Source organism: Glandiceps talaboti, chromosome 11 (assembly GCF_964340395.1).
Source record: "Glandiceps talaboti chromosome 11, keGlaTala1.1, whole genome shotgun sequence".
Taxonomy (NCBI): Eukaryota; Metazoa; Hemichordata; class Enteropneusta; family Spengelidae; genus Glandiceps; species Glandiceps talaboti.
Window position 1 is genome coordinate 14,184,157 of NC_135559.1, and position 15,960 is coordinate 14,200,116.

Below are 15,960 nucleotides of genomic sequence, written 5' to 3' on the forward strand. Positions count from 1 at the left end.
CTACGGAACATGTCTCCCAAATTTCGTTTGAATTGATGCAGTTGTTTTTTAGAAAATAGTGAGACACACACACACACACACACACACACACACACACACACACACACACACACACACACACACACACAAACAAACATTTCAACCCCTAATACATCTCCTACCTTACGGAAGGAAAAAACTATTGGCTGTTGTATTGTGACACTATATTTATGTATTGAATGTATAGAAATTGTAAAGTTTCTTTGTCGAAGAGAGCATGGCTCCATAGCTATTATTTATTTCAAGTCACGTACTTACTTAAGGTAAACAATGAACGATACACTATAAAAGTCAACGTTAACGGGGGCATTTTATATGTGTATGACGTAGGGAATAGTTGGAACGATTGGAGATCTGCCTCACAGTCTGTACACCTTCTGTATTGATCAAACATGCTTCCTGAAGTTCAGAAGAATATCGAACGGGACAAGAAAACATGTACTATTCAGACGCTACTGATTTTCATCTTAGCATGTCTGATACTTTGTATCGCCTTCATGACATGGTCAGTCTTCAGAAGTGTTGACCAATCGTACACTGATGTAGAATTTGAAGAATTGCATGCAGAGATGCTATTACTTAAGGTACTATACTTAATATACTTCCAACTTTAATTTCTTACAAACTCCCATCTTTTCGTAAATTGTGTTTGACGTAACATTAGTGCGACAGGAATGCCTACTTAGATCTACTGTAGTTGTACTAATTTATCGACATCTTAGATATGTTTACGTTATTCACATTCTGTGTGTCTTCGATCGTCACCACTATACGAGTGTAGGCTAATTCCGAAGAGTGGTCTGTGTTGTCACCTCTAACCATATATATAAAATATGGTGTGAATGGAGTTTACAGCATATTGTAAGAAAGGATATTGTACGAATTGAAAAAATCCAGCGACGGGAGCTCGTTTCGTTTAACGAGACTATTGTAGGCGATCAAGTGTAACAAATATTTTGCAGAGTTTGAAATGGGAACCACTGGCAGATAGACGTCTAAATGCAAGGTTGATACATACTACTGTTCCAAAATTTAATTGTAAATGAGGAGATAGCAATCACTGGAAACACTGATCTTCTAGAACCGGGTAGAAGACGCCGTTTAAAGCTCCTTCATTTTAACACCAAGCATATCATCTCAATTTCTTTCCTAAAACCATTAGAGACTGGAACTCACTAAACCATGACATGAAAGCCAGTCAGGACACTGACACTTTCAAGGCTACACTCATAGACATTACTACTAAGTTTTGTCTGCATACCCCCCCCCTGCCCCCCAGCTGTGATATCCGTACGGAGCTGGTATTATATAGATAGATAGAGTTATCCCAATTACAATGTAAACAACAATGAATTACAATAAAGCAGAGCAACAGATAATATAAAGGACTGCTTGTATCAACGGATTCAAAAGGCCTTACTCTGATTCCACTTGTGTTAATAAAACTAAATAGTGTACTTTCAGTAGCCATAACCCTACATTTCTATACAGGAACAAATACAAGCCTTGGTACAAGAGAATGAAGAAAAATCAAGTACCAACCACCTGATGAAGCGTCGCCAGACAAGGACCTCCAATTCACGGTCTCCAAATTGTTAGTATGATATCAAATAATCAAAGTTCATGAACTGAATCCAGTATATAATGAAATGTAAACTGAAATGTCATATGAAAAATATTGTCATTGAAAAAAATGACGAATGTTTTGTGCAAACCCTTTGTCACATCAAGTCTTTCATGAATGTCACGAAAATGTTTATCAGTGATTGACGGACGAGTGATAAAATGTGAAGTGAGGGGGGGGGGGCTTACCAGAATACAAGACATTGATATATGGATGAAATATGTATGGACAATAACAGTACATTCGATCAACGTCACTTAAGTTCATGGTGTCCAAGTTTAGGAAATCAACCTATTTGCATTACAGGCTCATCTGGTAGGGATGGTAGAGATGGACTTCAAGGATCTCCTGGCTCCCAAGGTGTACAAGGACCTCGTGGTGAAATTGGCAATCCTGGAGCGCCTGGGGTTAATGGAATATCTGGCTCACGTAAGCAATCAAGACCTCTCTCTTTATCTATCGATATCGCAACAATGATGTGACGTCACGAGAATTATCAATTCCTTAAATTGGACACTGACGGGCGCTCTCTTTCCTGCGCAAAATGGCGAGATACAGAAAGTTGTATTATAGAAAGCTGAAACTTTACCAAGGACAACCGTATTCAAAAAATGTATATTTTATCATACGAAATTGCAATGTCATCTGATCCTTTCTAAATGCAAACTACATCCAAAGTGACACTACACATTCCCCATAGTTGCAATTATACCAAGACGATAAATCTTGTGAGATAGAGTGATGTAATACACACTTTATTCAAATAGTAAAAGCAAATTACAAATTTTCGAAATCGATGCTTCCAATAACAACTATGGTGCACAATTGTGTACCCTGAAGAGGAAAAAATGTTTTAAGTATATGTGTGTGTGTGTGTGTGTGTGTGTGTGTGTGTGTGTGGGGAGAGAGAGAGAGAGAGAGAGAGAGAGAGAGAGAGAGAGAGAGAGAGAGAGAGAGGGAGAGGAAGAGAGTGAGAGTAACAGAGAGAGACTATATCCAGAGAATAAAGACGTTTTAAGTCGTTACACGGAGTTTCACGCTTCCCCAGCAATCATCAGGCGACTGATAAACTTAAGATTGCTACGTGTACATGTTGACCTTATTCTTTGGGTTTAGTCTATAATGGTCTGCTACTAATATTGCATCGAGCACTGTTCTCTCCAGTGAGACACACACACACACACACATATATATATATATATATATATATATATATATATATATATATATATATATATATATATATATATATATATATATATATATATATATATAACTTTGAACATCGCTTTGATTGCTTCAGCTGGTGATAGCTCTTGTAGGGGATCGAATGATGACGAGAGTCAAGGCTCATCTAGTGATCACAATCATGGTACTACTGGTAGTGTGTACATTCGTTGGGGACGGGATGACTGTGCAGGCACTGCTGAACTCGTTTATAAGGGTAAGGTTAATGTAGTGAAAGGTATTTATACTGCTAGGGGTGCCTGGTAGAACTAGTTTTCATGCATCACATTCTGCAAAGTGATCAAAATGCAGTATTACTGGAAGGGAATTCCCGTATAATATTCAAACATAACTTCTAGAGACAATGGTAAGATTAATATGCGAATGAGATTAAATTATTGAATGATCACAAAGTCACAATGTGCAGTATGTTGTGGAAATGAAAAGTCTTACATTGTACATACATAACTCAGTGTGTGTCGCGTTTGTTTAAACGCAAGGGTGGAATTATTCTTGAGATATAAAGTTCTCGGTATAAATAGATTTCAAATTCACCCGTCACGAATTGGAGCATTAGTGATATCAAGTTAACATTGACGTAGCATAGAACAATTACTATATGTCAGAATACACGTAGTTGGTTGAATTATTTAATGATTATTGTCTTGACAAATCAGGACGTCTAAGACATTCAGACTCATTTTAGGCGTTCCTACTCTGAATTAGGCAGTGAGGAGGAAGAGGACTGTGATCTTTTTGAGATTGCAGATAATGTGGATGAATGATTTTCATAAGGATCAACAGCTTTTGTTACCTGTCGGTCCTCATGACCCACAGTCATTTCTCCTAATTTTATACACTGGGTACAATTATTATGAGGTCTGAGATTGTGAAATACTCATCTCAAAATTACCAAGTCTAGACCTTACAATAGAACAATGTAAAATGATATTGTCACCATAGATTTTAAAACAGTTTTTGACCGCTTTGTCTCCTGTACATGTTACATGTAGCATTGAGGCAAATGTATCACCACTGCCGGTATGGCGTTTGAAGAGTACGTTCTCGTAATATTACCCTAACGGGAAAAACATTTAAATATGCAAATGACTCATCAGTATGCAAACCAATTTCCGTGTGTCTAGCAAACTACATAGAATCGTAATTAACAACTAACGAGATAATACCTAATTACTATATATTTAAATATTATACAAATTATTCTAAGCCAATTAGTGTACTCGGATCTTGACCAAACACTGATCATTCCAGCCATTGCACCATAGATCTTACATACAAAACGTCATTTGAATTAAGCCAGCCGTTTGGTTTTAGATAATGATGACATAGACATACATACACACGTATATAGATTTCATAGTCGGAATAGAGTATGAACATAGTGAATAGTTCTATATTACCAGCGTCTGTTAGAAATTTGCTTAACATAATATTTAGTATTCTCTCTATTCATCCGCTATGCATGATCATGATATATTGTATACACTTTCACCTATTCTTGGTGTTATAGGATTCATAGGTGGAGCACATTATACTCACAGTGGTAGTGGTTCTAACTATCAATGTCTACCAGAAAGCCCTATATACGATGCACCTGTAAGTGGCAGCCAGTCAAGTGAAAGTGGTTTACTATATGGAGGAGAATACCAAACCAACTTATTTCCAAAATTTGCCTCACTCTATCAACATGATCCTGTCTGTGCTGTGTGCAGAGTACGTACACGTGGGAGTGTACTGATGGTTCCTGCACGGAATGTCTGTCCTTCAAATGAGTGGACCAGGGAATACTATGGTTATCTGATGTCAGAAAAGCATTCACACAAGCGTACCGAATACATCTGCGTTGATAGAAATCCAGAGGCCCGTTCAGGTTCTGTTAGCAACGATAATGGGGCACTGTTGTTTCCTGTTGAAGGACGCTGTGGTACTCTGCCCTGTGGTCCGTATATAAATTATTATGAACTGACATGTGCCGTCTGTACCATATGATACAATGTATGAATCATTTCAACTACAAAACATAATTATATATAATCAAGATACCATATAATCTTGTACTTATAAAAGAGAGCTTTCGATAATTATAAGGGGGGAAATCAGACCCGGCGTGTTACATAAAATGCGACCATCCACCTATTCCGTCGTGTAAAAAGAGGTCCTCCCCCAATTTCCTTTCTCTAAAACGTAATCCTTCCATGTTAAAATAATATTTTGGTTGGGATAAAATGCTGTCAGACATGGAAAGGGACGCTAATCACATGAGTCTCAGAATCAATGGTATGTACTTAATCCCACCGCTACCACCATGTTGAAAGTTTTAAAGGCATTGGGTATTTCCTACTACTATACTACTACCACCACGGGGGAATGTGTTTGACGGCTTTGCATTAATCAATTGCAGTGTATGAATCTAATTGGCTGAGCTGAAGCCCACAACTTCCAAAGACTAGTCAGGCACACTACCGATATTGTCAGGAATGAGGTCAACATCTCCATTCCACAACATTATCCCCAATATCTTTAACCAACTGTGCCCGTTGTACTCTTTTCCTCACACCACAACTGACAATTGATTCACTGCATTGTTGTCTGCAGTGATTTCATCAATATCATCTAATATTGTGAGAGCTAATCCTAACCCTAACCGATGTGACACCAGTGGTATGCAGAACTGATGGCAGCGATGGGATGCCAAAATCACAAAAATAATGCAAAGTTCGACAATACAATGAGTCAAAGTAAAATATGACCCATTTTCTAATATATAGCCCTCCCTCAGACCCTTTTAAAATTACCGCCCCTAATTAGTTCCCCTGACCCTCGCTCCTTGTAATTACCAAAGGCTCCCTAATGTGTCTGTTAATATGTAATCAGAAATTTCAAAGATTATACAATACATCAAATAATGAGAATGCATTGATAAACGAAGAAGTATGGTCATAGTAATCCTACGTTTAATCATTGTCTCATTGTTTTCAAAAAAGGGAATGTGTGTTTTTTTTAATAAATGTGTTTTCACTCAATTTAATGCACAGCATAAAAGAAAGGAGTGCGGAGGTTTTTGTGTTGTTTGTTCCATGTTTGACACAGTATGACATATAAGAGTAAACAGAGTGTAGCGTATATTGGATAGGTGTAACAGTTGTATCGATGAATCTAATAAGTACACTGGCTTAGTAACCAGATGAGAACAGTTTCAGAGCAAAAGTAATCACTTTTTACAGGTCACATGAATGTCATTGTATTCCTTGTTTCCATATTGTCGTCTCCATTAAAAGATTAGCTCAGCAAAACGGAACTCATGTGTCGTCAGGTTTACTTGCTTTACGATGATGATGATGATGATGATGATGATGATGATATGATATGATATGATATGATATGACATGATATGATATGATATAATATATGATATGATATGGTTTGATATGATATAATATGATATGATATGATATGTTGAGAACATTTTTAAGAACATTTTACTTTGCCTTTAGTAGGCATGTTGATTCCGAGTAAATCTTGAAACACAATTGCAGCCGTGATCGCCAAAAAAGTTTGATTGTGAGTTTAATACCTCTCCGAAATCGAGTGGTTTACTCAGTTTATTTTTAAGCACCTTGACAATTAATTTCTTTATCACATGTATCTGTACATGGTCTGTTCCCAATGAATGAGCCTCATTCGTCCCCCCCCCCCACTCCCCTCCCTGTTCTGGTTTTCTTTGTAACAACACTTTTCGCGATCACTGGCCCTATGTCTCCATGATTATTTTTGAAATATAAACTGTGATATAAAGGTAAATTACAAATTCATGACAAATGTAATGAAACTAAAACAATCTAAATAGAAAATCTGCCCCTCGTTTAAACACCAGGTATTTGTAAGGTGTGGTTAAATGTCAGCCCGACTACATGTACTATTATGCAAATAACGTGACACGGGTTGTACCGGAAGATAAAACTATGTCAACGTATTGATATACTGTAGTCACCTTTGCGCGACGTGGGTCGATATATTATTATTATTTTAAATATCCTTAGACCTTCGGCTTATAGATAAGAAGTCCACAGTTTATAGTGAGTAAGTACAAGTAACCATATACTAGCTTAAATAGAGAAACCGCTTTCACCAATCGGTGATCTATGCTTAACGCAAGCGCAGTACAGTGTTGTGTTGTGTTGTGTTGTGTTGTACTCAGTGAAGTCTAGCGATAAACACTATGTATGGCTAGTCCTGCTTGCAGACGAAGTTAACAAGTCGGGACTAGTACTCGATTCTGACAATGTCAGTATCGCGTCCCGTACACCGTCTGCAAGCAGGACTAATTTACGGGTGAACAGGTGTGCAATACGACATATGGTCCAATCTAAATACCCACACTCACTTTTGTTACGTGGCGCTGAATTTGGCAGCTGCAAGATATTGGCCTGTGTTCAGTGGTAAACTCAAACTCGCTCCGTTAGCCGTCCCAGAGGTACCGGTCTCTTAAGACAGTCTTCTGTAAAAGAAACTCACAAAGACTCAAATATTACTGTTGGGTTGAATGACTTATACGATTTGCAGCATGGGGAACGATTCATTTTGAGCTCCACAGTCGTATTCCGGTTATCGAAAAAGGCCCGAAAAGATAAAAGATATGATTGTTTGGCCACTAGGGGCGCTGTTTTAGAACCGGAAGTGAGGGCCAGAATTGTAGAGCATTGTTGCAAAGCATAGAGTCTATAAGCATCGTAACCACTGACTAAAGATTTTCTGTCATTCCCCGTAACTTTACGCTATAATATTGCATTATCGCCCATCAAATAACGAAATAGCAAATTAACCTCTCGTTCTCCTAATATTTCGCGTAAGTTTGGCTCTGCAATTCGAACGTGAGGAAAACCCAAAAGTAGCAACATTTTGAAACGGGTAGTACACTGACATCTCACTCACGTTTTCAGTGTGACCTCGTCCATCTGCGTTACCGTTGGAGAAATTGTAGCGATTGCTTCCAGTCAAACATCGGAACGGAAAAAGGTACAAACACAGAGGAAAGAACCCTCAAAATCACAATATACGCTACAGTTATTGCAGCTTGTATAAAACCAATCTGATTAAAATCCGATGTAGATGTCGGCTAATCGTTCATTGCAATTTTACTTTCGTTATTGTGCCTGAATTGACCTTCGAATTCGTGGTACATGTTTGATCGCCTCCTCTACCGATCAGGACAAAAACGTAAACATGTACCACAAAGGTCAATTCAGGCAAAATAACGAAGGTAAAATAGCAATGAACGATTAGCCGACATCTACATCGGATTTTAATCAGATCGGTATAAGACATGGTATGATGAGTGAACCACGTAAACGTTACATGGAAGGCCGATTCATTGAAGGGGTGGGCGATGTGGTACATCAATCACAATAACAATATTTATGATTCGTTGCCGACTTCAATGGGTTTGTTTTTATACACTGATGGTCCTGAATGAAGAATAGCAAGCTAACCAAAGTGTGATAGTAAAGTTGAGTATATCAATACAAATATGTTTATGCCAACTTATAACCAGTACATGAAATGTTTTTTTCCGGACAAAGTTTTATGATTTCACCCGTGGTGCTACACCACTGTTCTAATAAACAAGAAAGGCCTTAGTATGCGGCGACATCAGTTACAATATAAACATGTGGCTTGGTAATTGTCGACCGAACTCTCAATATTGCAATGACTGTAGCTGGAAGCTGTTCAATCTGATTAAAATCCGATGTAGATGTCGGGTAATAGTTCATTGCTATTTTACCTTCGTTATTTTGCCTGATAATGTGATATTATTTTTCTTGGTACATGTTTACATTTTTTAGCCTGATCGTAGAGGAGGCGATCAGGCAGGCTAAAAAATGTAAACATGTACCAAGAAGGTCAATTCAGGCAAAATAACGAAGGTAAAATAGCAATGAACGATCAGCCAACATCTACATTCGGATTTTAATCAGATTGGAAGCTGTTGTCAGATTTGTAATTTTCTAATCGTTCTTTTGTCCAGCAACAGACACCAGTAAGGTAAAGAAATATGTTTATCATGTCTACATCGGGTATATTTCGAAGGTCCTCCGTCCAACTTTCAATGTTTCCGCTGTCGATTAGTTCTATCTTTTGATGCTTGACTCGACATCCACTATTTGTCTCCTCTTCCGTTCTCTCAGAAAATTATCATTTTCTAGTGTTTCAAGACCAAGGTTGACAGCATTTCTGGCGATATCTAGTCGATTTAGAAGTAGTAATTTTCCACTCTTTTATGAATGCACGGAGTTCTTTTACGCCCATATTGTTGACAGCTTCATACATCGCCATACTATTAGATGCCATGACGAAAATTCTGGCCCTCACTTTGTCAGATATGGTGCGCCCTCTCGCGATACTTTCCTGCGAAACAACCGGAAGTTCGATAACCGGCATACGCCGTAAAACAGTCAAACATCAAAGTTCTTTGAAGTATTTGCAGTTTAGTTAATAGTCTTGCAAAACCCGCTGGTACAGCCACCAAATCCTGTCGCCAACTGACCAGTGTGGGGAGATGCACATTCCAATGCTTCTTAAATCGCATACGTCATCAACATTTGATTTAAAACATTGTTCATTCAGTAATACAAATATGGTTAACAAACAAATTGTTTACAACAAAAGATTTTCTCTTAACCTTATTTAGTAAATGTTTGTTAATATAATTAAATCAGCTCAGCAATAAGCAGTTTGTTGAACCGTCCTAAATAGTCCTAGCTAAACAGCTGTTGATTCAATTGGGACACAATTTATCACTCTGTGATGACATGTGACCTCTACTCATCAGGTTAGAATAACATTATTTGACCCGGCTCTGTCTCATTAATCAATGTGACCTTATTACTTGTGTCTTTTTGTCATTAGTGGAATTATCGAATAATCACAATTGTTTATTGTGTGACTCGTAACACCATTCCCCCCGCCAAAATATGTTTGTCCCCAAAACACGTAACTGGTCAAAATGTAAAGGAAGCAAATTTATTCCACGTCAAAGTGATTATTGAGGACAGACGAGCCCGTATAGTTTATATCATACATCAAGTCAAGTAAAGTTGGATGGTAAATGTAGAGTAAGTAAGGAATTTGATGGGGTTTTTTTGAAGAGTGAAGTAAGAAAATATGATTTTTTTTATACTGCTGAAGCCAAAAGTCTGATAATTCGTAAAAATCTGGAAATTCGTATATGTGACGATAGCTTAAATGCCAAAGAAATGGTAAAAGGGTTTGCTGATATGTCGTGAGACAAAGGTTTTGTAATATCCGTAAAAATGTACTCACAAAGTTCACTTATCTAGCTTAATTAACTTAATTATCTTAAATATTTCTTAATTATTAAAGGCGAAAAGAGTCGCAAAATTGTTCTTAATCTAAAATTCAAATCTTCAAAATGTTTCGTGTGAACTGTAAAAGTTCAAAACTGTCCGATAGTCTGAGAGTTCAACTTCATTTCAACAATCAGAGTTGGAAATGTTCAGAGTTCAAAAGTCTGCGTCTCAATATAGCAATATTGAGAAAAACGTCAACATGATGACTTCAAAGTTGAAAGTAGCTTAACAACTTTGTTAATTAAAGACATTTAAAAGTTAAAGTGTTGAGATCACAATTGTCTCAATTTTCAGTGTGAAAATTATCTCAATGTTCAGAGATTAAAAGTCCTTATTTAGATCTAATAAGACGTCAAAATAAAATAGGTACCATAAAATCAATCTATTGTTCAATAAATTTGACAACTGTCAACCATTCCAGTGATTGTTCCTTAAATTGTGAACCATGTTAAGTTCAAGGGGTCACATTTCGGAATAGAGTTTTGAGGTTGAAGCGGAGTCGCATTTGCACTAGTCTGGCGGCAAATGTCGTTACCGTTACTAGTGTGGATGTCGGTTGTCACATCACTTAACCTACTCTTTACGAGTCTAGCATCTTCATGAATGAAGGGGCTCTCTAAGGGGTTGTCATGAATTGTGCAATTAGTTAAAGAGGTCATGTCCTTACTAGAATTACACGTAGTATGATCTGAAATATTAGGCAACATCGGAATGACATGCATTTCATGATCAATTGGACTTTCCTCAGAAGCCGTTGTCTTAACCATTAGTTTGTGCCAATATTGTTTAATGGCACGCAGACAGTACTTATAAGTAATCATAAATATGAAACAGAGAGCAAAAATACATATTGCCTCAACAATGTATTTAATATAATCGGTGTTATGTGGAGGTTCAAATGGTTTTGTAGAGGATGGGTGTGTAGATATGAACCAAGAAATTTCCTGCGCTTCAACTCTTTTGGCCAATAAGATTTGCAACGCTATATTAAAAATTTCTCATTCTCCACATCAGATATATGGACAATGCCAAGTTAACACATGATAATGCTAGGGTCACCCAAGTTGAATTTGGAAACATTGTAAATACTGATGGATCATCATTAAAGTTTATCTTCTCGTGCCGAAATTGATCCATAGGAGTAAGAAAGACTTTAGAATTATCACGAAGCATAGTGGCAGCACGATTCAAATCAATTTTGATATCGTTTTCTGTGCTCAAAGTTTGCTTCCACTCAGTCTATAAAATTTCTACATCTGGCAGTTGCACTGATTTAGGAGTATCGCTTAAGGTAGACAATTTCAAAGTAGGAAGGGCTGTGCTATATAGGGACATGAGAACCGGGATATTCAAAGTATGACTATATACGATATCATGATCTTGTTGGCAACTATTTCCCAAGGTATCTATATAGTATTTATTTGAGAATAGTAAACAACCGCAAGGTATCGTGATCACACAAAAATGACACTTTTCAATTTTTTGCAATATTGCATCATTACAAGAAAGATGCCAATCTGATGAATAACCCTGAATCAATACTTGCGAATTTCGCAGCACCTGGGCTCTTTGAATGCCTGTGTGACGAACAATTATTTGAGGATTACACCATTTCAAAACTTTAGAATGCTGATTCAATAATACTGCACGAGCACATGATGGTAGGTCTGGTTTCAAAATCGTAAGTGGTTGACAAATAAGAATGGATAAACCTTGACATGTTTGAAATTCAGCTGTTGACATTTCTAGAAAATAATCTCCATTTCGCTGTATTGCAAAATAATTTGGCAAGTTATTTAAGACAGTAACAGATTGTGAAATCGCAGTTCCGTTTGTATTTCGTGCTACTGATGGAAAGGAAGGAATTGGCAAATGAATCACCTTAAATACATCGAAAATCAATGAATGACGATATAAAGGTACTGGGATATTGATGTAAATATTGCGGCCGTTTCTATAAAATGTAGCTCCTTTTTGACAGTGATAATATGATGCGGTTTCGTGACACAAATGATATTGTGAATAATTTTTCTGAAAGGTGTCTTGTAACTTTTGCAGTGAATTTTCTAGAAGCTTGGAAGAGACAAATTCTGGTGGTAAATAGCCTTCCAGCAAGGTTTGCATACCAATTAAACGTTCTGTAGCCTCGGCTATTAAAACATCTAATGTACGTGATCTATCATCCAGAGCATTTAAAAGTAACATATAACGATGAAATTGATCATTTGAAAGATGATAATTATGGTCCTGTCACTGTGTTTGCAATCGGAGTCGTTCAATGTCTGCTACTGCAAGAGTCAATTGTTCTACTGTTGAAAAAGTGTTATTGACAGAAGACCACAAATTGTCAATTCGTCGATTTGTAATTTTGAGTACGGAACTCAGGTCAGCACTAAAATGACGTAATCCTGTACGTTGATTTGCTAGTTCTTGTTCAACTGATGAAATATGACGTGCTAAAATCGAGACATCTTTCGTCGTTGCTGTTCCAAATAGAGTTTTAGAAATTTGCCCAATTATTGGCAAAATCGATCTGGTCTTTCGTTCTGAATTATAACCATTATCAAATCCCTTATTTCCATACTTGAATGATGAAAGTCGATCTAGTTCATTTAAGTAATGACGTAACTCTTTCAGCTTGTACTTTATACAATAGTTTTTTTTTTTGGTTTTGGGTTTTTTTTTTAAATTGTAGGTCAACAAATATCATAAATTCATATATTTTTATTCGTGCAATGTTTACATTTCTTTACATTTGTGTTTGCACAGTCAAACGTACCAAAAATTAAAAATATATTTGTATTGTTAGTCTAAGATGAGCTTTATGCTGTAGTGTAAGATAGAACGAAATTAAAGGTACAATTTATCCGTAAAATTTAATTAAATATATTAATAATGCAAACTCGTTGCTATGGTTACATTTCAGGCCCAGCTAATTGGTTGAAACCACATTTTTATTCATAAATATATGAATAGGTACACGTGACACATGGGACAGGCATAACAAATATATTGAGGGTTTTTTGTGTGTTTTTTTTTGTTTTTTTTATTTATTGTCACCTAATGTTCAAAAAATTTACATAATACAGTATAATAGTAAGTATTCAATCAAAGAAATTTTTTTAATTCATTCCAGTACACATAGTGGGAGATGTTTCCCATCGCTCTAGCCTGATAAGCATCTGTGTTCTGTATAATTTTCAAAAAAGAAATCAGTCCATTCATACTTGGCATCACTTTTTTACAACGGCAATTAAACAGAAACTTTTTGATCAGTAATAAGAAATAATTCATTGATTTCCAAGTTTTCTTAGACAAATACAGCTCAGAATCTTTTTTTATACCTAGTATAACATCAAAAGGAGAGAACTCAAAAATTATGTTGCACTTGTTCTGTAATCTAATCTCTACATGTTTCCATAAGTCTAGAACATAATTACACTCAAAAAATAAATGCAGAATACTTTCCTCGAAACTACCACAGAATGAACAATTATCTGAGTCAACCTTTCCTCTTATTTTCAAATATTTGTTAGTGGTAAGAATTCGACTGAACATTCTGTATTGAAAGTTACGTAACGTACAGTCCTTTGTAATGATAAATGGCAAAGAGAAATACACTTCAGAGTCAAAGTTCCCAAATTGGCGTTCCCACTTTTGTTTACAAATCATCGGTTTCAAGTGTTCTGTTGAAAATATCTCGAACAGTAGAGCATAACTTTTTTTACATGATCCACCAGACAAAAATATATTAGGAAGTATGTCATTTTCTCGAGTAAAAGGTGACCGGCGCAGTTTTCTTAACCAAGGTCTAGGAATTGCATTTACTAATCCCATATATTTGAGACGGTTCGGAGTAAAACTATATTTATCACAAAAACCCTGAAATGTCAAGAAAGAGCCAGTCTCATCCAGGAGATCAGACAAATATTTGACTCCTTTATGATACCAAGTATGGTAGAACACTGTCATTATTCACCTTCACTTCCGGGTTAAACCAAATACATTCTGGGGAAACACAGTCAGCAGGTTTCTTACATTGTATTTTGGACCAACTTAGTAACACACCGTACCAGAAGCTGTTGTTGAAAAATCTTTTTCTTGCAAAATCAATTGTTTGGTCGGCCGAAAAATGTGAAAGATAAATTGGACTGATACCACCCCAAATAGTAAACAATTTAGCCCACTGTGAATCTTGATTTAGCATCAATCTGTGAATCCATGACACGTGAACTGCTTGAATAAAAGAAGGGAGATGCGTCATTCGTAAGCCACCGTGTTCATAATCGCAGCAGAGGCGCAATCTGTTTACTTTATCTTGCTTTGAATTCCAAATAAAATTATAGAAAACTTTTGACAGAGAAGTTACATTGCTATTAGAGAGAGGGGGTAAAGAAGTGAAAATATGAATAAATGAATGACTTTACCACATAAAGACAATGGGCGCCATGTCCAATTATCTAAAAGAACTTTCACCTCCTGCATCCTATGTATAAAATTAAGATTCTCAAGTCTGTCTAAATCAACACTAAAAGCGATACCCAGTACAGAAAAGGTTTCATCAACCCAAAGCAAATTCCTTAGATAGTGGATCTCCTATATGCAATTATACGGTATCCCCCCACATGTACACAAGGATTTTTTTTTGGCAAATGCACTTGGTAAACGACCTCTCCCGAAATATTAATTTGGTTCGACGCATGAGTAAATATTTCATGCCCCACCCCCTCAAGCCACCGCACATCTCGAATTTTTCATGCCCCCTCCCATTTTCTCCTCAGCCCCCTGCCCTAAATTAAGTTTGTTCCCTAAGTGTTGTTCGAGTCCCTAATCCAAAACGAATAGGTTTGATCACAATTTTTATATGATGATGTTGGAAAAGCTTTCAGTTAAGTCTGTTTATGTTACAGATAATGACGAAATGTGGTACATTTGTGACTTTCTTGTGTCAGTTATTTTGTTTCGTCACAATTGCATGTTTAGTGATCACAACTGCTGACCAAAGACGTATCAACAAAGAATTACAAACAGATATCCAGAGGTTAAAGGTGAGCTGTTTCTTCATGAACGTAATTAGTGCATAAAGTTGGCCTCAGATTTAGAACCAGGTTCGGATTTGAAAACGATACAAGACTAGTCTCATAATGCGCCTCAGATTCAACTCCGTATAATGTCAGATACAAAAAATCACGATGACATCCAACAAACGCCGGGACTCAAACAAGAAACAGCGCCGTTTATACGTGAACGTAATACAAGTCTGCTTTGTGCACATTACAATTTCTCTTTTGAGGCCAGAACCACTGACGAATGACAAATCTCTTACATTTATTGATTGCGCCATGCCCGGGACTATGAAAAGATCAATGAACTATGCCCTCAATGAGGTCATGATTGGATTCGTCAATTAATTCTATACTATTAAAATAATATACTATGTTTCTATATTATTTCAAAAATATGCAGGCGTGTACATATATATATATATATATATATATATATATATATATATATATATATATATATATATATATATATATACATGTTTATAGATAGTTATAATGATATTCAATTTACCCATGCACATTTGTTTGTTTGTTTGTTTGTTTGTTTGTTTGTTTGTAATACGGTTCTTGGGCTCCCTGTCGTAAATCTACATTGTTTAATCACGCCCTCTTATCT

The 15,960-nt window shown here is 36.4% G+C and overlaps 1 protein-coding gene across 1 annotated transcript; it reads left to right on the forward strand.

The window, feature by feature from the left end:
* Window positions 1-431: 431 nt before the first annotated feature.
* LOC144442052 (uncharacterized) lies at window positions 432-4,900 on the forward strand. The gene is made up of 5 exons (XM_078131324.1): window positions 432-623; window positions 1,531-1,633; window positions 1,970-2,092; window positions 2,967-3,107; window positions 4,422-4,900. The coding sequence occupies exons 1-5, from the start codon at window positions 432-434 to the stop codon at window positions 4,898-4,900; spliced, it is 1,038 nt and encodes a 345-aa protein (XP_077987450.1).
* Window positions 4,901-15,960: the final 11,060 nt, after the last annotated feature.